Raw genomic sequence first — 27,463 nt, 5'->3', positions numbered from 1 at the left:
GAAGCGTGGCTGAGAAGGTCTGTTGCCCAGACGCGGAGTGGTGGAGATAAACAGTGTGGTTTAGATCCTTAAGGTTAGGTTTGAGGGCTGGTAAGCCTGGGAACTCGATACAAAGTCTGGTAGGAACGATGACAGAGTAATGAATGAATGCCGGCACTTCCGTTTATAGTGTCGGCGTGATGACATCGGCGGCCACGTAGGTGGCGGGAATGATGGGAAGTGGTGGCGAGAATGCCGGGAAATGGAGTCAGCTGGAGGAGTTTGTGACAGACCGGGTGGATCCGGAGAGCAGCCGGGAGGCGCAGACGGTAAGTGACTGGATTGATGACCCTGAGGACAGGGAATGGACCCAGGAAGCGAGGAGTGAGCTTCCTGGAGCCAGCCGGCATCCTCAGATTGGCGGAGGGGAGCCACACCTGGTTGCCAGACTGGAAGACGGGGCCAGGCCGGTGGCGGCGGCGATGTTGACAGGCATACTCCTTGGATTGCTCCAAAGGCCTTTGGAGGGAGGCCAGGAAGCGTTGAGTCAGCAGAATGGTCAGAGGCTCCGGGGGGTTTGAATCTGGAGCGAAATGCCGAGAGAGAGCGTCCGCCTTGAGGTTCTTGGAGCCGGGCCGGTAGGCAATATGAAAGTTGTACGGCTCGAAAAAAAGGGCCCACCGAGCCTGACTAGGGTTGAGTTGGTGGGCAGTTTGTAGATGGATGAGATTCTGGTGGTCGGTCTAGATCAGAAAAGGGTCGGTGGTCCCCAAGAGCCACTGCCGCCATTCCTCCAGAGCCCATTTTATTGCCAGCAGTTCTCTGTCGCCGACCCCATAGTTCTGCTGTGTGGGGGAGAACTTCCGGGAGAAGTAGGCTCATGGGTGGAGCTTAGAGTCCAGACCCCGTTGCGAGAGGACGGCCCCCGCTCCCACATCAGAGGCATCCACCTCCACGACGAAGGGCCGGGTTTGGTCCGGGTGGAGGAGGATGGGTTCCTTAATAAAATGCCCGACCAGCTCATGGAAAGCACGGACAGCCTCTGCAGTAAGGCAGAAAGGGCGAGGCTGGTTGGCGGTTTTAGTGAGTGAGGTCAGAGGCGCTGCGAGGGAGCTGAAGTTGCGTATGAACCTCCGGTAAAAGTTCGAGAAACCCAGGAAGCTCTGTAACTGCTTCAGGGTCGTGGGTAGAGGCCACTGAGCTACTGCCTGAACCTTCTGAGGGTCCATCTTCAGGCCCCGGGAGGAGATGGTAAAACCCAGGAAGGAGGTGAACTCCTGGTGAAACGCACACTTCTCCAGTTTGCAGTACAGCCCATGATCCAGAAGGCAGGACAGAACAGCCCGAACATGCCGGTTGTGCTCTTCGGCCGTGCGGGAGTAGATGAGGATGTCATCTAGATATACAAAGACCCAGTGACCCAACATGTCTCTTAGCACATCTGTAATAAACCACTGGAAGACGGCAGGGCTGTTGCAGAGGCCAAAAGGCATCACTAAATATTCATAGTGGCCAGTGGCCGTGATAAACGCGTCTTCCACTCCTCCCCCTCCTTGATACGGATCAGGTTGTAAGCGCTGCGCAGGTCCAGTTTGGTGAATACGGCAGCTTGGGTGATGGCGTCCAGGGCAGTGCCCATGAGAGGAAGAGGGTGACGGTCCCGGATCGTTATCTTATTTAACCCTCGATAGTCAATGCCAGGCCGGAGATCTCCCTCCTTCTTCTTTACAAAGAAAAACCCTGCTGCACCGGGGGATGTAGAGGGACGGATGAACCCCTTCTGGAGGGCATCCGTTATGTAATTGTCCATAGCCCGGGTCTCCGCCAGAGAGAGAGAGTACAGGCGACCCTGAGGGGGTGGGGTGGGGGGTGGGGGTGCCGGGCTGGAGCCTGATCTCCAGGTCATAGGTTCGATGAGGAGGCAGCCTGGTAGTGGGCTCTTTAGCGAAGACCTGAGCGAGGTTGTGGTATTGAGGAGGAACGAACGTCAGGTCTACGTCCTTGGGTGGAGTTACTCCAGTCTGCGGTGAGGGGGAGCCATGGTGGTTCTGGCAAACCGTGCCCCAGGCCGGGACCTTGCTGGTGGACCAGGAGATGTGAGGCTCATGACTGCAGAACCAGGAATGACCCAGGATGAGTGGTGTAGCCGGAGCCTGGATGACCAGGAAGTGGAGGGTCTCCAGGTGTTGGTCAATAGTCATGTGGAGACCCTGGGTTCGGTGGGTGAGAGGGTACGGCATGATTGGCCGGCCGTCCACGCAGGTCACAGGGATGGGTCGGTCGAGGGCAGTGAGGGGTATTTTGAGCTGAGTAACCAGTCCTTGATCGATAAAACACTCTGCGGCCCCAGTGTCTAAAAGAGCCTCCAGTCTGGTCGGACCTTGGTCCAGGTGGAGGGAGACCGGGAGAGTGGTGCGGTGTGGAGCCGGAAAAGTGGAGACTCCGGGCGGGACAGCCCCTACTCTGACCCGGAGGGACCGTTTCCCAGTCTTTTTGGGCACGTGCCACGGTGGTGACCCAAATCCCCACAGTACGCGCATCGTCCCTCCTGATAGTGCCCTGCCCGTTCCTCAAGGGGGAGATGTCCGAGCTGCATCGGCTCCTCAATCGGTTGGTGAGCCGGACGACGGGGTGACATTCTGGTGTGGATGGGAGCTGACGTGGTGCTCGGCCTGTTCAGGATGCAGTGGTCCAGCTGGAGAGCCAGATCCACTGCCAGGTCCAGGGAGGTTGGGGCCTCGTGTCCGATCATGCCCTCCCGGATTCTAGGTGACAGCCCCTCCAGATAAACGGCCTTTAGGGCGGCGTCATCCCACCTCAACCGAGCGGCTGTCATCCGGAAGCTAGAGGTGTACTGACCTGCCGTCTGGGAGCCCTGGCGAAGCTGAAGCAGCCGAGTCTCGTCTGAGACCTTGCTGCTGGGGTGAACAAATGTCTTTTTCATCTCCTGCACAAAAGTCTCATAGCCATTGCAGGCAGGAGATTTTTGATTATAAAGAGCCGCTGCCCATTCACCGGCTCGCCCCATCAGCAGTGAGGTCAGCAGGGTGACACGAGAGCAGGAAGTGGGGTAGTGTGCCGGCTGGCACTCAAAAGTCATTGCCAGGGTCGCTAGCATGCCCTCCGGGGACCCCCTGGTTCCGTCCCACTTATCTGGAAGGCTGAGGCGTGGCTCCATTGGCTAAGAGACGGCCGAGGTCCGTCGTTGCAGGGCAGTAGTAAGCTGGAGAACTAGCTCGGTGAGTGACTCGATCTTTGTGGCTTGGCGATCAGTTACGGCACGGAGCTGGCTCATTTCTGCCGTATGCTGATCCATAGCTGCGCGCAGTTGAACCACTTCAACACGCAGACAAGCGAACTCCGCTGGGTCAACTTGGGACTCTGTCATCCTGTCAGGTTTGGTGGCAGAGCTGAAGCGTGGCTGAGAAGGTCTGTTGCCCAGACGCGGAGTGGTGGACATAAACAGCGTGGTTTAGATCCATAAGGTTAAGTTTGAGGGCTGGTAAGCCTGGGAACTCGATACAAAGTCGGGTAGGAACGATGACAGAGTAATGAATGAACGCTGGCACTTCCGTCAATAGTGTCGACATGATGACGTCGGCGGTCACGTAGGTGGCGGGAATGATGGGAAGTGGTGGCGAGAATGCCGGGAAATTGAGTCAGCTGGAGGAGTTCGTGACAATGTCACTGAGGCAATGAATGAAATGATTGATGTAAGCTTAGATGTTACTTAGAAAAACCTTGTTAAGTATCTGAGAAATTTGTGATGTCTGGGTTGTAAAATCAGTCTGACTGTATAGTTTAACAAGCTATCCATTATTCATAATGGTGGCTTTCAAGCAGATAACAGAATACCTCTCACAAAACTGTCTGCTTGACCCTTACCAATCTGGGTTCAAAAAGTGCCACTCCACTGAAACTGCTCTGTTAGCAGTGATGGAATCCTTAAAAGAAGCTAGAGCGACTGCCAAATCCTCAGTGCTTATCCTGCTCGACTTATCGGCTGCATTTGATACTGTCAACCATGGCTTCCTTTTGTCGACACTCTCTACCATGGGCATCGCAGAGAAAGCACACTGCCTGGTTTGAATTGTACCTCACAGGACGATCATTCAGTGTATCTTGGCTTGGACAATCCTCTACCGTGCGCCATCTTGCCACAGGAGTACCCCAGGGCTCTGTACTAGGACCTCTTCTCTTTGCCATATACACCACCTCACTGGGTGAGCGATCACATGGCTTCTCCCACCACTGCTATGCAGATGACACCCAGCTCTATCTGTCATTTCCACCAGACGACCACACTGTCTCTGCACGAATATCAAACTGTCTCTCTGACATATCAAAATGGATGAAATCCCACCATCTCCAACTCAACGTCTTTAAAACTGAACTACTTGTCATCCCAGCAAAACCATCCATACAGCACAATATCTCAATCCAAAATCTGTGGCTCTTTCAAAGGTAATTCGAAATCTGGGTGTTGTGATTGATGAACACCTGACCTTTAAAGATCACGTTGCCTCTGTTGCTCATTCATGCCGCTTTGCGCTGTATAACATACGAAAGATCTGACCATGCCTAACAACATGCTACCCAGCTCCTGGTGCAATCTACTGTCATTTCCTGCCTCGATTACTGCAATGCCCTTCTAAATGGTCTTCCAGGCAGTACTGTGAGACCTCTTCAAATGGTCCAGAACGCTGCAGCGCGTCTGGTCTTCAATCAGCCAAAAAGAGCACGTCACCCCTCTATTCATTGAGCTCCACTGGCTACCGCTAGCAGCACGCATCAAATTCAAATTGTTAACACTAGCATATAAAGTCTGAGATGGTACGGCTCGCATCTACCTGAATCCTCTTGCGAAGGCTTACGTCCCTACCCGGCCGCTCCGGTCATCACAGGATTGTCGGCTAGCAGTGCCTACACCACGCTCAGGACAATCCAGACTCTTCTCATGCATCGTTCCACAAATGTGTAATGACCTACCAAGCACTACCAGAACAGGGGCTTCCTTTTCAATTTTCAAGAAACACCTGAAGACCCTGCTCTTCAGAGAGCATCTTCTTAACTAGCACCCTCCCTGCACCCATCCCCCCTCTCTACCCTCCACTCCTTGTTCCCTCCTCTCCATGATTGATGTCAAGTTGTTGTATTGTTATTGTTAGCCTCAAAGGCAACATGCCGATTATCACTTGTAAGTCGCTTTGGACAAAAGCATCTACTAAATACATAAACAGAAACATAAATAAAACCATCCGACGCCGGTGTGCAGGTCTACGATACCCTTGTTAGAGGCTCTCGGTGGTCCGGAGGAAAGGCAGCCAGGTTGGTGATGTCACTGGATGGATTGGCTCTGGTCGTAGTTCCCTTTGAATTCAATTACCACCGGCCATAAGATGCTACCAGGGTCTGCTAGCATGATGTTCCAAGTGTGATGAGTTGTTGCATCTGAACAGCTTGCAAGTGTTGCCAAGAAGCTTTGACCTTGGGCAAAACAGAGGATGGTTTCTTGTGCTTTGCTTACCCCGTTAGTCAAACCGGGAAGCTGGTTTAGAACTGGTTAGTTCAGGAAGTGAACATTACTAAAATACCTCAGACCTTCACTTAGGTAGGGGGTTTATATTCTTAATGTGAAGTAAAATCTTGTTAAACATAAATGTTAAACATTCATAATAATATTATTAATGTGTGAGTATACTGATAGATTAACATTAAATGCAACATTACTAATCTGGTGTTATTTAAGATCTGAAATGTCCATTCAACAAAATATGATTACATAAAACTTAAAAAAATTATAAAGTCATTTCATGAGCTAGGAAATATAAACTTTGTTCAAAGAGGATACTTAAGAGCTCCTGCAGCTTTGATGACTTCTGACATACCACAGGATAAGTTAAGAATATTGGGTCAAGTTCATAGACTTCGTATCGGCACCATGGTGTCAGATTGACCAATATGAAGAATATTTTTGGTCATACTGATGAAAACCTTGGCCATTTTATACGCTACAGGTGTAAACTTGGATTGCGTAAAGCGTTTTTTAAAACAATTGAAAAATATGAAAAAGTTGCATAGTTTCCCTTTAAGGTAATTTTTGTAAACAAGAGGCTGCTCAGGGAGCCATCTACAACAGGTAAGATGGTAATTATTTATGAATTTTACACAGAAGTCTTTCAAAATGGTCATAACAATAATTAACTGCTATTTTTTAAGTTTAGTGTCTTGATAAACACTCATTTAGAGTAATCATTGTAAAAAAGAGAAACTTTGCAACATTTCAGTTGTGCCTCAGACTCACAAACCCACCGGAGTCTTCATGCTCATCGATGGAGGGAAGTATACCTTGAACTTCAGCGATGCAAGAGCTGCCTGCCTATTTCTGAATGTCACCATGGCAACCAGGCATCAGATGGAGCGAGCAGTCCAGCATGGCCTGGAGACATGCAAGTAGGCTGAACTACGAATATACAAAGTCAGATTGTTCACATCAGACTTAAAATAGCCAACTGAAAATGTTTCAAGTAAACATCTACAAAAATGAACAATGTGCAGAGACGGAGGTGTAAATGATGCTTCTCCTGCCCTTTGAAGCAAAACTATCAGGAAAATGTAGCTAAAAAGAAAAACTTTTATGGCTCTTGTGAAACCAACTTCTCTGGCCCCACTGTAAGTTTGTAAGGGTAAAACAAAGACGGGAGATCAAACGTATCCATTACATAATCCAGCCTACTTTTGAATCAGTTTTTCAAGGCAACATTGGATTGGATTAATTTGATCCGGATGGAAACTTTTCAGAATCATCAAATCTGGATAACCAGCTCAAACAGGACAGGAAATCACAATGTAGAACTGTAGATATGTAAAGAGCAACAAGTAGAATGGCCAGCGTGGGTCAATATAAGTTTATTTTTATTTGAAACGAAAACACAGATTTAAAAAAAATAACTAAAAACAAGAAAACACCCACACCATCCTCTTCCAGCAGTCCGCTCATCTGAGACCTACAACACAAACACTGTATGAGGATATTTTTAACAAGTTTCAAATATAGATGTATTGAATAATAAAAAAAAAACTTAATGTCATACATATATATATATATATATATATATGTATATATATATATGTATATATATACATACATATATATATATTAACACTTCGGAACCCAAATTAAAAATTAGTCTGATTTCTTACCGATTGGCTGATGGACACTACCTCTCCGAGTTGAGGCGATCCTTCTGGGTGTGGACTAATTTCTGTAGTTTAATCATTATTCTAATCTATTGCTTACCTGGAGCCATGTTTATTCTTTATAACAGGCAGACAAAAGGGCCAGACTTTAACATCATGTCATCCCCTGCTCTTACAGGAGGGGGCCTCTGAGAACTTCACTTCCTCTGTGTCTTTCTAATGAAGGGTCTCCCACACATAAGGTTGTTGGAATACAGCCTACAAAGCTTGAGACTTTTTCATAAATGTTATCCCATGAACAGACGGCTGAAGCCATGTCTCTCTTAAGGAAATCTTTTTAACATCCACTCTTTTTTTTCTCAATAAATTTAAAGTGGTCTCCAGTACAAATGAACGCCTTGTGAGATGTTTTCTATGGGAAAAAAAACTCTGGCACTCCTATTTCAGGACGTTGCAGTTAGCTGGAGAAGTGGGGGCAGAAAACAGCAGGATCTGGTGTCCTATTCATTAATGTCTATTGGATTCTAATATCGTTACCCTGCAGTGGCGGCTGGTGAAAAATATTTTTGGTGGGGCTGTGCTATTTTTTTTAAAACAAACTTGTGCTTTTTGAGCTTTGTGCACAACTCCACTATTTCCTGAATTAAGCACAGCTCTTTTATTTCCTGTCTTACATCATTGGACAAACTGATTAATCCAGGTGTGTCTGACTATTGGCACGCTGCCTTGCGGACCAAGGTTGAAAAATACTGCATTAAATTGCACATAAAATAACACGACCATAAATGGTAAATAGGCAATGCAAGAGGCAAGTAACAAAAACATTTTGTTTAATTTCAACATTTGAGTGAACACGAAAAATTATGAGCAGGTCACTGTTACAGTAATGGTAGTAAACACTACTTAGACAAAATGCCAGAAATTTACACTGTTAAGACTTATGGAAAGTGGAAACACTTTCATAGGAAATAATGTCATCAGTATCCTCTTACAAATGTCATATTTCCCACTTTTTGGGACAATAAAACATTTCTGGTTCTCATTGAGATGTGTTTACTTCAAATGTAAAAACATCTCATTGAGAATCAGAAATGTTTTATTGTCCCAAAAGCTGGGAAATTTGTTTGCTGCAGCAGAAGTGTAACAAGTAAAATGGAATCAGATTGATGTATGTACAAATTTACTTGAAATACACATTTACATGATTAAATATGTATAATAAGTATGTGTGTTGAAATGAGTTTTTACAGTTATTGCACATTAAACATGTTATTAAACAAATGTCCCGGGTTGTGGGACAACCAAGGATTTCTGATTCTGATTGTCTTGTTTACAGAAATGTAATGTACAGCTTACCTCTGCACCCAGCTACTGTTCTCCCTGTCCAAACGTCCTCCGTTTCTTTGTTGGCTGCTGCACTGATGCGCTGCATTCCTCAGTCAGAGAATGAATGGAGTCCCCAATAAGACACAAGTTCCACATCCACCTTCTGTGGATCCCAGCCATTTTGAATAACAAACACAGAAAGCAAAATAACGCATTAGCGTGATTGCATCCAGCTAGCCACTGCTTCCTGGTGTACCAATTTTGGGAGAAGCGTCGTGTGTACAGTTTACCCTTCTCCTTGTCCTGTTGGCTTATCTTTACATCGGGCTGATCTGGTCCAAGCTCTTTGACATTAAGTTTTTCCACCATAGTTCTCCTCTCGAACGGATACTGGAGAAGAGACCGAACTGAATTCAGTGGCTGCTGAGATCCGGTATCCATGATATAGGCGCACTGGCGTCCATGTCTACGTCTGCGTCATGACCGTCACGAGTCACGACCAAAAACGTGCTGGAGTCGAGACTCTCCGAGTTCTATCGAACACCAACGAAAGCCTTGGCGGTAGCTCGATCGCCCATCATGCTTCTGAAACGTTCTGAAACAACGTCGACGCTGATTGGATACATTCCCATTCCTACCCTTTGATTTTCTTGTCAGCAATTGGACAACTGGTCCCGTCTTGTTTGGGCGATTGAAAAACAGCACACAGCCTCCACCGCTCGGCAGAGACCGGCAGAGGTCGGCAGAGACCAATATATATATATATATGATTTATTTTTGTTACAAAACACACAATTAACTTAGAATATGTGATTATTGTTAATTTTATTTATTTATTTTTTTAAATAAAAATTAAAAACACAGGGGAAACTGGGAGGGCGGCGCCCTATTGCCCTCTACTGGCCAGCTGCCACTGTTACTCTGATTGGCTAACAGCAACATCAGTCTTCCACTGCCTCCGTTTGCTTTGCAGCGTTGTGGCAAACGCCAAAACACAGTTGTTTTTTATTTTGAAAGGATTTACAGGAAGTGATTCTACTAACTATTGTAACTTTATTAAGAGCAGTTCCCTAGATCAGCGTTTCTCAACCCTGGTCCTCAGCGCCCCCGTCCTGCATGTATCTCTGATGCCATACACCTGACTTAAATGAAAGAGTGATTAATAGGCTTCTGCAGCACTTGATGTCATCCTAAAGAGGAAATGCAAGTCTGTGAACCAGGTGTGCTGTAGCAGAGACATGGAAAACATGCAGTACAGGCGGGCGCTGAGGACCAGGGTCAAGAAACCCTGCCCTAGATTCTCAATCTCCTCCTCATTCTTCTCATTAATATTAATATTCACAAGAGGACAAAAACATCAGGATTGTTTCCAGTGTGTCGAGGAGGAGAGAAGAAAACGGCAGCAGCCACAGAGTTATACTCTGACTTGAGCATGTCGCTAAATTGGAGTTAAATGAGCTCCGACTACTGAGCGGTTCAAATCTCGATTTCTGGACTTCAAAGTCGGCAAATCGCTGAGTAAACTCAGCGCTTAGAGGAGTTTTAGGATTGACCAGGACTAGAGTTTAATTCTAGCCTTTCACTGCTGGAGGGCATCAATTCCCCCTTCTTGCTTATGTAGGGAGCCAAAGTCTTCTCCCTTTCCAGTTGGCTCATGGGCCCCCAGAAGAACAAAAAAAAACATTGTAAGTGTAATGAAATAGATTACAGTTATTTAATTAGCCAAAAGGCGTGGGATTCCATAAGAAATATGGAATTCACCTTACAGATCGCAGGGTTATTTAAACCAGAAGATTAGAACTTTTTATTGCAGAGATTAGATAACGGCTTCGTATTCACTCAGAGACAACAGAAGAGAGAGAGTCAAGTTTAAAAGTTAAAAATTTTATTACTAACAAATTAAACTAGACTGACTTTAAAACTAAATATATAGTGTAACTAAAATGGATGAGGCAGTGAAGGGATGATGTGTGATGTTAAATCAGAACCAACAAATCCAAAGAAGCGATTGTTCTGACGGGAACTGAAGATGTTGTTTTCGCATTAAGCTTTGGTTCGGAAGTTCAGAAACACATGAGACACCATCATGCCGGTCTACCTACCCTTGGTGGAAGTCCTCTGTAGATCAGGAATATCGAGGTCCAGTGAACCCTCTCTGGAACCGAGCCGGTAGGAAAAGCCGCGGTTCTGATCAAACCCATCTTGAGTTACTTCCGGGTACACGAAAAGTTATTGGCGTCTGGTGAGACCCAAGCCGGGGTCCGGATGGTTGAGCTTTTGTTCTGAAAGCAACTGCTGCCGTTGTTGGAATAGCGAAAAAATTTTCAGCTTGCCGTTGTTCTTTCGTTTGTGTTGGGTACACAAAACTAAACAATCAATGATGAACAAGAGTCTGCTTCTAGACCTGCAGAAAGAGAAAAACAGAAAATAAATAAATAAAAAAGGGACACACAACAATACAAGAGGAGCAAGCTATCATTGCGTCAACTTGATGAAGAAACATATAATCAACATTGTTTTACTGAACAATCGCACGATAATAAATCACAGTGCATTAAGTGCCCACCACAGCCTTAAGACCTGTGTTGAACGTGTCCAAGTCCATACTTATGAGAGCACCATGTGAGCACCTGTGTGCGTTCATGGGCTTGTATGTGTAAGGTTTCTCTATAGGACCGTCCAGTAGAGAGTGTGAGGGGCCACAGATCTGCCCCCCAAAGACGTGTAGGAGATGGAAGGAGCTCCAAGTCCCAGAGATCCAGGAGCTGCCCCAGAGCACATGGAACCCAGGGAGACTGCAACCAGAAATGCCCACGCCCCCTCTCGAGAGGCGCAGAGGATTGCCCCGTGGGGCCACAACCAGCAGCCAGCAGAGTCCCGGGAGATAACAGCGGCAAGCCCACAGGCACGCCTGCAGCCTCCCACGCCCAAGCCGGCCGAGCCCAGGACCCAGTGCCGCGGGACTCAGGGGCGACCGGCCCCGCCAGGGACCCAACTGAAACCAGGGACACAGATCCCACCAGGCAGCCACCGGGAGCAACCACACAGATGCCAAAAAACTTAAGTCCCCCGAACCGAGGAGCGCCAATACGCAGGCAGTCCAAGGCTCCACACTCAACAGCAAATGTGGCAGGGAGAGGGCAGGCGAAGATGTGTAGCAGCACAAGAAATCCGAGGAGAGGGGAGGAGTCCAAAACGCCACCTGACATATACAGTCATACACACTCCCCCCCTCATGCTCCCACATACACATACAACCTAATACTTACAAAAATTATTACTAGACACCCACTCATGCACAAGGAGTGCAACCATCACCGGTTCCCAGAGTTTGCCCCTTTCGGCTGGGGGTGATTATGAGCAGGCACCCCCCGCCCAACGCCGAGCACAGCAACCCACCACCCCAGACCCCAACATGACGGCCAGCTCCCCCTCCTAGCCTCCAGCCCCGGGAAGCCAAGCAACAACAGAGGTGTGCTAAGACCCCTATTCTCCCTCCGCCTGTGCCAGTACAGTGTTAGTGCATGTTGATGAGGTGTATTCCATGGCTGTGGTGAGCGGGCAGTACAGGCATCATCTGGCCAGCGCCAGCTGATGCCCTTACACAACCCCACATCCCCCCACAGCCCTCTGTGTCTAACTGCTGTTTAAAATTGGAAGTGGGCACCAGCTCTCGGGATGAGGCTGAAAGATCCCCTTGCCAAATGCCGTTGAATGTGCTCACTCCCAAGGCCCCAAGTGTGTGTTTGCATGGAATGTCATTGGTGGAAGCGTTTAAGGTGCAAATAAAATTGGGGGGCAGGTTGCCACAGGAATGCGGAAATGGGATCCATACCCACACCCCTGACATGTCCACCCCCCAAGGTCCTATGTGCATGTTTGTGTGATGATGTGAGGGAGCAGGAGGAGAAAAATGTCTGGGGATGGGGAGGAATGGCTGGTTGGTCTAAGCCCTCCAGGGAGCCAGGTCCCCCACTGGCCCCGATAGGCACCTCCATTCCCAAAATGGCCCCCAGGGCATGGAGACCCCAGCCCATCTAGCCAGGGCCCAAAGCAACAGCATCGCAGAGCCCTACGGAGTCCGAAGGCACCAACCCAGCCCCACCCCAGCAGACTATCTACTCCTATCCCTGCATTTGCACAGCTTCCAGAATATTTCAGACATGAGACATCCATGTAAGGTTGGGTCCCCCCCCCTTCCTGGACATCCCCCTCCCCCATGATGGGACAGAGTAGTTATTATTCCAGAGGAGCCAAGGTCCACTTGAGGCCCTTGAGCCTGGGCCATGCACTGCCACTTGTTCCTGCCTTCTTCCCAGCAGCTTACGAGTCAGGACCTCATCCCCAACTCCCCGCACAGATCCCCACACGGGGATAAAAGAGCTATTTTCTAATCCACTTTGCCTTACGCCCTTAGCCTGGTCTGCCAAACTCGTCCTCTGTTTAATTCTGCACAGAGTCTGGTAACTCAGAGGCAGAGAGGCACTTGAGGGGCAGGACTAGGCAGCTCAAAAATAACAGAAAAAAGACAGAAATGCCAACTGTAGTTTTTTTAGCTGTAGTCAAAAATACCGTCTGGCGACAGCGCAAACATCTTTTATTGTTTTAGAAGAAAGGCTTTTAGCACTTCTACTTGTTGTGGTATTAAATACATTCAAGTCATTTAGAACAAAAGAAAGAGCCTCAGCAAAACCAGCCGCTGTCTTTGTTGTTTATGATGTGGCAGTGAGTGTCCTGTCACAATGTCCAGATTGATCATGCGCCCTGGCTACTTGGCCAAAGGGATGTCCCTTTGGATGACTGGTTAGAGCGTATGACTCTCACCCGGGAGTCTGGGGGATCGAATCCTGCCCGGGCCCTCGTTTATCCACCTTGCCACATTTGGTGTTGTTGGCAGGATCCATGTAGTACTGTCAAGTAGGTCCATGGATGTGAAGTTTGTGGCAGCCTGCGCAGGAGCACGAGGACGTGCTTGTGGAAAGAGGGGGGAAGATGTGGCAGTGAGTGTCCTGTCACAATGTCCCGATTGATCATGCGCCCTGGCTACTTGGCCAAAGGGATGTCCCTTTGGCTGACTGGTTAGAGCGTATGACTCTCACCCAGGAGTCTGGGGGATCGAATCCCGCCCGGGCCCTCGTTTATCCACCTTGCCACAATGAGAAACTGGGTGTCGCTGTAGTTTTATAGCTGTAGTCAAAAATGGCGTCTGCCAACAGCGCAAACATCTTTCTTTAGAAGAAATGTTTTTAGCGCTTCTACTTGTTGTAGTTTTAAAGACATGTTCAAGTCATTTAGAACAAAGGAAAGAGCCCCAGCGAACTCCGCTTCAGTCGCCGTGGTCGACAAACTCTGCGTTGTGGTGTGTGACGTACGATACTCAGCGCTGATTGGCTCAGTTAGAACTCTCAGGGGGTGGGGTTACTTGAATAGGAGAATTCCCAGAAACCTTTCTCTGTGCAGAATTAAACAGAGGAGGAGTCTGACAGGCCAGGCTAGGATGCCTTTATGCCACAATTGTTGTACTTCAATTTAAATGAAAGGTAATGATGTGTGTTTCGACCACACCTGTTACATACTTTGAGATTTTTCAGCTTGTAAAAGGTCATAAATCGTATGACTACAAATCAGACATTGGGATGCCGCATATGTGACGTCACCACATAATCTCCTCTCCCCTAGCATAGCTGCTACTTACCATATGGCCAGATTTTTGGTGGTTCTTTCCTCCTGAAGGAAGGATTTGAAGTTTGCTGAACATACCTTTTGTCCTCAGTTTTTCTCCGTGTGTGTGATTCAGTGACATCACTTTGGTGATGCTCAATTGTTGTCATGGACAAATTTTCACACAAAACCTAAAATAAAGTGTCCCCCCCCCCATTGGAAAATAAGCACTGTCTTGGTATCAAAATGTGTCTGTAAATTCACGGACATCATATGTGAAACTCATGTCACATAACAAGCAGAATTAGAAAACAGCGTTTTTAGCCCCGTTGACTTGCACTTCCCTTACCAAAAAGAAGTACACTGAAGTATACTTGAAGTATACTAAAAATGAATACAGTATACTTCCAAGTTTACTTTCAATGTACTTATCAGAAGTATAGTTATCCGAGTACATTTTTTAAATACTACTAAGTATACTTTAATACATACTTACATTAAAGTTTACTTACATTTAGACTATACTTGTACTTGACTCTATCAGAAGTATATTTCACCAAGTAATGTATAAGTATACTTAATATATATATATACTTATATAATATAATAAATATCTAAGTATATATATATAATATATATATATACTTATATATATAATATATAAGTATATATATATATATATATATATATATATACTTATATATTATATATATAAGTATATATATATATATATATATATATATATATACTTATATATATATAATATATAAGTATATATATATATATATATATATATATATATATATACTTATATATTATATATATAAGTGTATATATATATATATATATATATATATACACTTATATATATAATATATAAGTATATATATACAGGTGCTGGCCAGTAAATTAGAATATCATCAAAAGGTTGAAAATATTTCAGTAATTCCATTCAAAACGTGAAACTTGTACATTATATTCATGCAATGCACACAGACCAATGTATTTCCAATGTTTATTACGTTTAATTTTGATATTTATAGGTGACAACCAATGAAAACATCAAATCTGGTATCTCAGAAAATTAGAATATTCTAAAGGCCAATGAAAAAATGTTTGTTTCTCTAATGTTGGCCAACTGAAAAGAATGAACATGAAAAGAATGTGCATGTATAGCACTCAATACTTAGTCGGGGCTCCTTTTGCCTCAATAACTGCAGTAATGCGGCGTGGCATGGACTCGATCAGTCTGTGGCACTGCTCAGGTGTTATGAGAGCCCAGGTTGCTCTGATAGTCGTCTTCAGCTCCTCTGCATTGTTGGGTCTAGCGTATTGCATCCTCCGCTTCACAATACCCCATAGATTTTCTATGGGGTTAAGGTCAGGCGAGTTTGCTGGCCAATCAAGGACAGGGATACCATGGTCCTTGAACCAGGTGCTGGTGGTTTTGGCACTGTGTGCAGGTGCCAAGTCCTGTTGAAAGGTGAAGTCTGCATCCCCATAAAGTTGGTCAGCAGCAGGAAGCATGAAGTGCTCTAAAACTTCCTGGTAGACGGCTGCATTGACCCTGGACCTCAGGAAACAGAGTGGGCCAACACCGGCAGATGACATGGCACCCCACACCATCACTGACGGTGGAAACTTTACACTGGACCTCATGCAACGTGGATTCTGTGCTTCTCCGCTCTTCCTCCAGACTCTGGGTCCTTGATTTCCAAAGGAAATGCAGAACTTGCTTTCATCAGAAAACATAACTTTGGACCACTCAGCATCAGTCCAGTCCTTTTTGTCCTTGGCCCAGGCGAGACGCTTCTTGCGCTGTTTCTTGTTCAAGAGTGGCTTGACACACGGAATGCGACACCTGAATCCCATGTCTTTCATGAGTCTCCTCGTGGTGGTTCTTGAAGCGCTGACTCCAGCTGCAGTCCACTCTTTGTGGATCTCCCCCACATTTTTGAATGGGTTTGTCGTCACAATTCTCTGCAGGGTGCGGTTATCCCTAGAGCTTGTACACTTTTTTCTACCACATTTTTTCCGTCCCTTCGCCTGTCTGTTAATGTGCTTGGACACAGAGCTCTGCGAACAGCCAGCTTCTTTAGCAATCACCTTTTGTGTATTGCCCTCCTTGTGCAAGGTGTCAATGATTGTCTTTTGGACAGCTGTTAAGTCAGAAGTCTTCCCCATGATTGTGGTGCCTTCCAAACAAGACTGAGGGACCTTTTAAAGGCCTTTGCAGGTGTTTTGAGTAAATCAGCTGATTAGAGTGGCAGCAGGTGTCTTCTATATTCAGCCTTTTCAGAATATTCTAATTTTTTGAGATACCAAATTCGGAGTTTTCATTAGTTGTCACTTATGAATATCAAATTTAAATGTAATGAACATTGGAAATACATTGGTCTGTGTGCATTGCATGAATATAATGTACAAGTTTCACGTTTTGAATGGAATTACTGAAATATTTTCAACCTTTTGATGATATTCTAATTTACTGGCCAGCACCTGTATATATATATATATATATATATATATATATATATATATATATATATATATATATATATATATATACTTATATATTATATATATAAGTGTATATATATATATATATATATATATATATATATATATATATATATATATATATATATATACTTATATATATATATAAGTATATATATATATACTTATATTATATATAAGTATATATATATATATATATATGTATATATATATATATATATATGTATATATATATATATATGTATATATATATATATATATATATATATATATATATATATATATATATATATATATATATATATATATATATATATATATATATATATATGGAACTTTTTATTTTTGAATTAGAACAACAACATTTACATGGAGATGCATTTGAGTTTCTTCTTCCCTTCTCCAGGGCAGTGTTTCCCTGAACAAAGTTTGAATTTCCTTGTGGCCATAAGATCTATCCAACTTAACCAAATCACCAATCAGTACATATAGTTCTGACAAGCTTTCTCTGTATTCATCTTATCTGCTCTCTACTACATTCCACATTTTACTTTGATCTAGCTAAATAACTCACCCAAAAGACAAAAATACATAAATAAATAAAAAATAAAAATTAATAATAATAATTTTCACATGAGAGTACTATCTTTCTAACATTTGTTTTATTGGTTCCCAAATTTTTTCAAATTTCCATAGTCCCAGTCTTGCATTAATTTGTTCCATTTTGTAGACCTGTCTAACTCTGTCTCTCCACTGTGCCACCCTTGGGGGTTCTGTGTCCAGCCATAAAACTGTAATACACTTCTTGGCAGTCATAAGCAGAATTCTGATTACATATGTCTCCATTATGTGTGTATGATTTTTGGTACAGCATTCCCAGTACAAACCATTTTAACTTAAATTGTAATTTCACCTTCAAGGTTCTTTCAATTTCTCCCTAACACCTTCCCAGAATGGTATGAATTTAGGGCAGTCCAAAAGTGTATGTGAAAAGTCTCCCACTAGCCCGCATTTTCTCCAACATAAATTTGAAACATTACTATTTAGACATGATAAGTGGAGTTTTAAAGCATGCATCTTCACCTTCCGTTCAAATTCCCTCCAAGACGGACTATTAGTTAGTTTATGGCCTGCTTCAAGTGTTTCCTCCCATTCCTCATCTGTTATCATTATGTTCACTTCCAGTTCCCATTTTTCTTTAATATCTATATTCTTAACAATCAAATCCTGTTGTAAAGCTTTATATATTTTGAAATCAGTCCTTTTTGACATGTCCTTTCTGTTTAACATAATCACTTCCTCCATATTAAGTTTATCCTTGCTTGAAACTTTGCCTTATTTTGAAATAACTACTCTGTCTGTCTGTCCTAAATAACATATTAAGCATGAAATTACGAATTATTGTGAAATTACACGCACAGGAAGTGCTTTTATTTTGTAGCATTTGCTCAGTCAGCTCTCGAAGCTTCTCAGCAGACCGAGAAGAAGAGCGAGGGTCGGAGGTGCATTAACCGTCGGAGGTCGCGCTTCTGTTCTGCATCTGCACTTGACAGTCACTGGTTCTGCACAACTGAGCTAAATGTAAGTAGCCGCCATAAAAGTTGCTTAAATGTTGTAAATGTTTTTAAGACGGACATGGTGAGTAATGTTGGCCATGTAGCAAGCTAATATGCTAAGTCATTGCATGAGTTAGCTGTGTTATTAACTTTGTGTGTGACTAAAGTCCGTTTATTAAATTAAATGAGCAGCGCTATCTCATTATTAAAGGTTAGCATTACTTTAGATACTTTTTTATTAGACTTCTAGAGACTTATTCCCTCCATTTTTTGTCCCCTCCATCGTAATTTTTTAAACGTGACGTTCTGAGAAAAAAATAAAAGCGGGAGCTCAGCGCCACCAAGTCAAACTTAAACGTCCACTTATTAAAAGTAAATGAGCAGTGGTCTCTTGTACAGTGATGAAAAAATCAGTCTGTGTTGTAAACTATTTCCCCGTAGCACCTGTGTGATAGCTTTGCAAGCAGCCTGCTTTTTTAACCTTAGAAGAGGATTGTGACCGCAAGAGACGAAGCGGTGCTGTATCTCGATGCTATGTTCCCTCCTTCCCTCCATGTTTGTCCCCTCCATAGTTTTTTTAAAAGGTGATGTTCTGAGGACAAAAAAACAAAAAAACGTTAAGTTCAGTTAGCTCGCGGGAGTTTGTCAGTTTTTGTGAAAAGTTTTATTTAATACACGCATAGACATACACATTTTGTTAATGTTTTTATCATCAAATTAAATAGTGCTCAGTTGCACATATCTTGAATCGCAGAACGCTGTTTCTATTAATTTCACAGTATTTTAGTGTTGTAATTTTGTCCTTACTGTACACTGTTACTCCAGATTCTTTTCTTCAAATGTTATGTTTTTAGCTTTGTGTGGATAAGTCAAATTACACTTGAATCTCCTCACACACACACACACACACACATATATATATATAATTTAGATGATTTAGCTTCATATATAGTGGAGGACTGCCTAAATTTTGCAGACTAACACAGATCTACCTTGTGATTCACAATGTTTGTTTTCTCTACTGATTATGCTTCCTGGTGTAGATGTGCATTCCTATGAGCTGTCAGCCACACCGGGAAGCCTGTCTATGAATCTGCAGTCAGACTTCAATGATCCAACCCCACTCTCTGCACACAAGATTGATGGCATGCTGCTGTTGACCCCCAAGAGGTTCATACAAGTGAGACCACTGGTGAGTAATTCTCACAATCTGCATTTTTGATGGCGCATCCTAAATAACATGACTACATATGCATGTATGTATATAAGTTTACAGATTAGGGCTGTCGCGGTTGAGGAATTCCCCCTGCGGTGAGTAGGGCTGTCGCGGTAACCGCAAAAATGAAATATCGCGATATGAAGAAGCCCACCGCGCTGCATCATGCGCCACCGCGATTACTGAACTTGGTTCAACTCAATGATGCATGTTGAGAAGCATGGCTGCACTGGTATCAAAACGAAACGTTACTTCGCTCCTGTGGGAGCGCTTTGGTTTTCAGTACGTCAGCTGCTGCGCAGCCAGAGTCCTTGGCCGAGACAGAGCTGCCACCAGCGGCAAATAAATAAATAAACAAACGCTCGGAGACCTGCTGAAGTCCCGGACAAGCACTGCTTCTGCAGCCGTCCCAAAGAGAGTTTGAGCCGAGCTGGAGCTCACTCGCTACCTGCAGGAGGAATGCATCCACCCTAAAGAAAACCCCCGTGACATGGTGGAGCAACAAACGGGAGATTCCCTTTGCTCGCCAGAGTCGCACGCAAGTACGTGTGTGTTAGTGCAACGAGCGCATCATCTGAGAGGGTTTTCAGTGTTGCTGCAAATGTTGCCGCCCCTCTCAGATCCTCTCTCAAACCGTAGTTAACATGCTGGTTTTCCTTGTAGGTAACAAGGACGTGACCGAGCTATAAATCACCGTCATTCGTGTGTGTGAAAGTGAAATGATAGTGCGCCCGGCGCGCGCGCGCGCGCCCGGTACATGTAATTTTTTATGCTTGATTTTAAACAACTAAACAAAATGGGGACTTGTTTCTTATTTGTTAGATGCTGCAGCCAAATTTGCATTTAAAAGTTTAACCTCCTGAATTTTGTTGTTTTTAAGTTCAGTCGGACTCCGACTGTCGGAGAAACAAGCGTTACTGCGATCTGTGTTGTTACTGCCCTTTGATCTGCATTCAGTAAAGTGTTATTAAAGAAGGCACGGCAATTTTTAACCTTTTTTAAATGTGTAAACATTATGTTTAGATAGTACTGCAATAAAAAAGTGCTGCAATAATATCGCACACCGCAATATTAAGCCACCCTGAATCACCGCAGGGGGAATTCCTCAACCGCGACAGCCCTAGCGGTGAGTCAGGGCAGCTCAATATTGCGTTATGCGATATTATTGCACCCCGTTTTTATTTATGTACTTAGCAAATTTGTTTGTTGATTACTAAACTCATGTCAATATTTCCTTTGAAACATTGTGCTTACATATTTAAAAAATGTTAGAAAAAATACATGGCCATTTTTAACACTTTATTGAATGCAGATCGAAGGGCAGTTACGGCATTTTCTGACTGAACTTAAAAACAACATTCAGGAGGTTTAACTTTGAAATGCAAATTTGGCTGCAACATATAACAGAAATAAAAAAGTGGCTGTTTTGTTTTGTAGTTTAAAATAAAGTATACAAAATGAGATGTCCTAGGCACTGTCATTTCACTTTCACACACAAGAATAACATAACTCGGTCATGTCCTTGTTATGCGCAAGGAAAACCAGCATGTTAACCTTATGCGGTTTGAGAGAGGATCTGAGAGGGGTGACATTTCCAGCGACACTAAAAACCCTCTCGGATGGTGCGCTTGTTGCTCAAATACACATGTACTTACGTGCGACTTTGGAGAGCAATAGAAATCTCCTATGTTTGTTGCGCCACCATGTCAGAGGGTTTTCATTAGGGTCAATGGGTTCCTCCTGCAGGTAGCGAGTGAGCTCCAGCTCGGCTCTAATTCTCTTCAGGACGGTTACAGATGACGTGCTTGTCCGTGACTTCAGCAGGTCTCCCAAGCGTTTTTTTCTTTGCCGCTGGTGGCAGCACTGCCTGCTCCAAGGTCTCTGGCTGGGCTGCAGCTGACGCACTGACACCGCTCCCTCCATCTTCCATGTGTACTATCTCCTCGATCAGCGCGGACTTTACCTCTCAGCATGCGCTGTCGCGAGATTTAATCAAGTGCGGTAATGGTGGTGGCACGTCCTGCAGCGCGGTGGTTTTCTTAATATCGCGATATTTTCTTCTTGCGGTTACCGCGACAGCCCTAATACAGATTTGTCTTTTAAAACTGGTGAATATACAATTTACAGGTAATGCCTTTATGCTATGAGTATTAGAGCCACTGATGGAAAAAAAATGTAGAATTTGAGAAAATAAGTCATAAATCTGAGTTTAATCTCAGAGTTCTGACTGGTACCTAAAACAAAAAAAAAAAAGGGAAATTGGGGAAGATTATGAGGGGGGATCAGAATTCTGACTTAAATCTTAAAATTCAGGCTTTTTTTTTTTTTTTTTTGTTCGTTTGTTTTGATTTTTTTTTTAACAAAAAAAATTCCTAAATAGTTTTTTGTTTGTTTGGTTTTAGGTTCATGAAAAAAGTCAGAATTCTGACTTTAATCCCAGAATTTTGAAATTATCTGACTTTTTTTCTCAATTGTTTTCTTTTTGTTCAGTTACTCTAATACTCTTAGGCAATAAGGCAGTATTAGGGCCACTGAAGGAAACAATTGAATACTGAGATAAATGTCAGAGTTCTGACTTTATTTATTTTAAGAATTTTTTCTTCTTCAGTGGCCCTAATACCCCTCCGTATTATGTAATGTTAAACAATTCAAATTAACTTTTGAATTCAGCAGTTTATCATTGGATTTAGATGCAGATATCACTGTCTTGGAAAATTGGTCAGAGCAGTTTGGCATTAAGTTTGATTAGTAAACTTGACAGTATTTACACTCTTAATAATCTTCTTAGGAATTACATGATGTCCACACAAGGCGTACCACTGTTCTCCATGCCCTTCCTGTCTATCTACGTGAGGAAACCTCTGGGTTTTTGAGGACATGTGTGGTAAGTCCCAGTATTGTAAATTTGAACAAATCATTCTATTTATTTATGCATAAAGACAACACAAGGACAACGCACATGAACATTTTGGAAAATGTGCCATTGTTTCAACTACAAACCTTTGGCAAGATGTTTAAGCCTGCCACACACGAGAGCAATCAGCTGAGCAAACAGCCTCGAATGACTGTTTGCTCAGCAGATACCTCGCCATGTGCGCCTGATTTTCACTGAGTTTTCTGCCTCACGAGACGCTGAGGTGAATATCTGACCAGTTAGATATTTTCCGCCTCACAGGGGTAAAAACTCACCATGTGTGCACTACTGAGCTGCTGGCTGAGCTGAAATATTCTAGTGGCCAATCAAAGCACTTTCTCCGCTCACATGACCCCAAGATGTATTCAGATGCAGCCCCTTACCTTGTCTGCGTGTCTGAAAAATAAACAAAATGGTACCTTGTGGATCGATGGGCCCACTGTTTCCATTACCCTTTCGGAAGGATTCTGGGTCTTCCAGGTGCATCTCTTGGAGTAAATTGGCATAAACTCCTTGCCTGGTCCATCTTTCCAGCTACTGTACCCATATTTTCCTAACCTTGAAATGCCGGTGGCGGCGACGTTTCATCAACAAAAAAGGATAGGCATTTCCTCCGTTTCCAGCTCTGTCTCTGTGTTGTTTCTTTTCTGACATGCAGACAGGGGGCTGCCATCTTGGGGTCATGTGAGCGGAGAACGTGCTTTGGTTGGCCACTAGAATATTTCAGCTCAACCAGCAGCTCAGTAATGTGCACATGGCGAGTTTTTACCCCTTTGAGGCGAAAAATATCTTAACTGGTCAGATATTCACCTCAGCGTCTCGTGAGGCGGAAAACTCTGTGAAAATCAGGCGCCTATGGCGAGGTATCTGCTGAGCAAGCGGTCATTCGAGGCCGTTTGCTCAGCAGATGGCCCTCATGTGTGGCAGGCTTTAAGGCACTGAGAAAAATCAACAATCACTGCAAAGAATTCAAGCAGCTTTCATTAGCGTAACGCTGGCACACACGGAAGCCATCTCACTTTATTCGTAAATGAGAGCACAAAGCAACAGAATGAACAGGAGTAGGGCTGGGCGATATGGCCTAAAATCAATATCACCATATATTGAAGATCTCACCTTGATAACGATAAGTAGACGATAACTACAGGAATGCGTAGCAACAATATTTGTCCACTAGATGGGGCTGTCTCATGTATTACATTGACTAAAATTTTACATGACTCAAGGTGCTACAGCTTCTTAAGGGGACATAAATGTGGCCAACTTACACATCTTTTCATATTTTTATTATCAAATTTATTGACATGGGAAAAATTATCTGGATGAGAGACAAGAACTTGGATAACGATAAATCTTTGACATGTTGCCCAGCCCTAAACAGGAGTCTATCAGACTGCATTTATTGTTATTTACATGACAATCTACTGAAATAAAAATGGCCACAGTCAGAGTTTCAGTTCAGATGTGATTAGTGTATGATCTCCCTTTCATTTTTGTAAGGATGATACCAATGAGCCGGACCTCAGGGATGCAGCAGTTGTCCTCCTGACAACCATCACAGATGATGCCGAGAGTCCAGTTACGTACGACCCAGTGAGAATCTGTTATCCTCGAGGGTGATGTGATTGTCAACCTCTCCAGGCTTCCTGATGCCTTCCTGGTAATGTTCGGCCTCATCTATGCCTTACATCTAGATTATCCGAAGGGACTGACCAACACATTTGAGTTCACGCAGAAAATCTTACTTGGTCTTGATGAGTCTAAACTATCACCCAAGCTGCAGAGTCAAACATGACCTGATGTTACATGTGTAACTCAAAATCTGAAAGAGTGGTGGATTCAGATGACTCACTCTGTTAGAGCATTGTCCACATCCACAATGTAATTTACTATTTGTCTGCTCTTTAATTGTTGATGTTAAAGTAACACACCACCATTTGGGCAAATATGTTCATTTTCCACTTCTTGAGTTAACCCTCCCACTGTCCTAATGGGTGTGACCCCGCGAGGAAAGTTGACCATTGAGCAGGGTTGATGGTTCATCCCTTGGGTCCACGTGGCAGGAGTGAGCACCACCTCACCCCTGCCACGTGGACCTCAAGGAATAAACCATCAATCCTGCTCAATGGTCAACTTTCCTCGCGGGGTCACCCATAAAGACAGTGGGAGGAACAGTTGAGTTTTACCTTTTCTCTGTTCGTCCAGCCGTTCTGAGTCTGGCAACTCTCATTTGTGGCTTTAGTTTAGCGTGAATAATTGAATCGGATTAGCCCATAGGCTAATCCGATTCAATACTCAACTGGTTTTATGCCAAATGGCATAAAGTACTCACTGACTTACTTGATAGTGGTTAGTGTAATTCATATTTTGTTAATGTTGAATTGATGTGCATCCTGATATTGCTTTAAACCACCTACTCAAAGAAAGACTACACACTGCCGTTGTCCAGTTTTCAAAAGTGTGAGTTTGTAATTGTTTCTTTCAAATTTTGTTTTATTTTCTGTTTGAGTTGGCTTAATCGGTAACTTTAATTTGATCATAATTTGAAAATATATTTAATATAAACTCCAAATATTTAAGTTTATTTATGGTCTGATATACTCAAATATCTGAGTTTATAAACTCAGAAAATATGAGGCAACTGATTGCCTTACATTTTTTGAGTTCTGCCTACTTATTCGGGTTTACAGTGTACGAACTGTAAAGATTTTGTGGTGTCAGAGTTCACCTAACAGTTCAAGTGTTCATTTTTTTGCTTTGTGTGTTCACAGGGCATGCTCAGTTGAAGTTTCCATCTCTGCGCGTTCAAGATGTAAGAAAAATAATACGAAAGAAATGCAACAACGAAAACTTCAAAAAGGCATCAACAACCAAGCAAGTGGATCCATAAAATTGACTGATTTTTTTAAAGGCATTTAAAAAAAGTCTTTCAAAATGGACAGAATTAACGCGTTAAACATGTTCAGAACAGTTTGTGTTCTCATCTTTGATTAATCCTGGTAAACAGGTCTGTTTTTGTTCTGTTCTAATTCTCTCTGTTTAATAAATTTAAACAACATGACTTAGCTATTTTATTTTACTTTTTTTCTCTGCATAAAGACGAAGTATCAGTAAATAGTGGAAATTAAATGTATTGGTAGTAAGCAAATAGCAGATGTTAAATGTTACTTGCAGTATGTGTTTATAGAAAAAATAGAGATACTTAAATGTACTAAAAGAATATTACGTCAAGTTTACTGTAAAGTGTACTTTCAAAACTGTAAGTATACTCAATTATATAAGAAGTACACTACAAGTAAACATATATTATTACTTTAAGTATAATTTTAAGTATACATTCAAAGAGAAAAGTATACTCAATTATTTCAGAAGTACACTACAAGTAAACTTATAATGTTACTTAAAGTTTATTTTTAAGTATACTTTCAAGGGCAAAAGTTTACTCAATTTTATTAGAAGAAAACTTATACTGTTACTTTTAAGTATACTTTCAATGAGAAAAGTATACTCAACTATATCAGGAGTACACTACAAGTAAACTTATATTGTTACTTTTAAGTATACTTCCAAGGAGAAAAGTATACTCGATTATATCAGAAGTACACTACAAGTAAACTTATAAGTATACTTCCAAGGAGAAAAGTATACTCAATTATATCAGAAGTACACTACAAGTAAACTTATAAGTATACTTTCAAGGAGAAAAGTATACTCAATTATATCTGAAGTACACTCCAAGTAGACTTGTGAGGTTACTTTAAGTATACTTTCAAAGAGAAAAGTATACTTAATTATATCAGAAGTACACTACAAGTAAACTTATAAGTATACTTTCAAGGAGAAAAGTATACTCAACTATATCAGGAGTACACTACAAGTAAACTTATATTGTTACTTTTAAGTACACTTCCAAGGAGAAAAGTATACTCAATTATATCAGGAGTACACTACAAGTAAACTTATATTGTTACTTTTAAGTATACTTCCAAGGAGAAAAGTATACTCAATTATATCAGAAGTACACTACAAGTAAACTTATAAGTATACTTCCAAGGAGAAAAGTATACTCAATTATATCAGAAGTACACTACAAGTAAACTTATAAGTATACTTTCAAGGAGAAAAGTATACTCAATTATATCTGAAGTACACTCCAAGTAGACTTGTGAGGTTACTTTAAGTATACTTTCAAAGAGAAAAGTATACTCAATTATATCAGAAGTACACTACAAGTAAACTTATAAGTATACTTTCAAGGAGAAAAGTATACTCAACTATATCAGGAGTACACTACAAGTAAACTTATATTGTTACTTTTAAGTACACTTCCAAGGAGAAAAGTATACTCAATTATATCAGAAGTACACTACAAGTAAACTTATAAGTATACTTTCAAGGAGAAAAGTATACTCAATTATATCTGAAGTACACTCCCAAGTACACTTGTGAGGTTACTTTAAGTATACTTTCAAAGAGAAAAGTATACTCAATTATATCAGAAGTACACTACAAATAAACTTAAATTATTACTTTGAAGTATACTTGCAGTATACTTCAAGTATACTTTTAGTGGCCCAATTTAGTCCCAAGGAGTATACTTCTAAGTAAACTTTAAGAACAAGTATGCAAATAAACTTCTGTACACTTAAGTATACTTGAAATTATATACTTAAAGTATACTTCTTTTTCGTAAGGGTTATTTTTTCACTCTTCCGGGGATCCGTGGTCCAATAGTAGATGGGTGTGAATTAAGCTCCCTGTATGGTCAATTTAAAACGGAACTTGTAGCGCTGTAGCTAGCTAGTACAGTAGAGTGACACAATGTGTAGCTCGAATGGATTAGCTTTTCTTTCAGCGTGAGACATTGGGTGTGTGGTGTGAGGGTGTATGAAGACAGTAAAATGTGTGTGTCTCGCGCTCATTGAACGAGAGTTGAAGGGCTGCCATCTCTCACGCACTGAGGGTGAGACACATACATTTGAATATGTTCACACACTCATCCCACACCTCCAATATATCATGCTGATATTTTCTCTGTACTAGGATATCTCTGAGTTATTGTAGCACATAAGCACGCTTAAACACACATTT

The 27,463-nt window shown here is 42.6% G+C and overlaps 1 protein-coding gene across 1 annotated transcript in view; it reads left to right on the top strand.

The window, feature by feature from the left end:
• lyve1b (lymphatic vessel endothelial hyaluronic receptor 1b) overlaps window positions 1–27,463 on the top strand; it is a 51,415-nt gene that overhangs the window by 8,958 nt on the left and 14,994 nt on the right. The window contains exon 2 of the mRNA XM_015963809.3: window positions 6,267–6,432. Within this exon, the coding sequence (XP_015819295.3) occupies window positions 6,267–6,432 (166 nt within the window). The remainder of the gene's footprint in view (window positions 1–6,266; window positions 6,433–27,463) is intronic.

Source organism: Nothobranchius furzeri, chromosome 4 (genome assembly GCF_043380555.1).
Source record: "Nothobranchius furzeri strain GRZ-AD chromosome 4, NfurGRZ-RIMD1, whole genome shotgun sequence".
NCBI lineage: Eukaryota > Metazoa > Chordata > Actinopteri > Cyprinodontiformes > Nothobranchiidae > Nothobranchius > Nothobranchius furzeri.
Note: the sequence above shows the minus strand (reverse complement) of the source record. Positions and strands in the feature narration are given on the sequence as shown.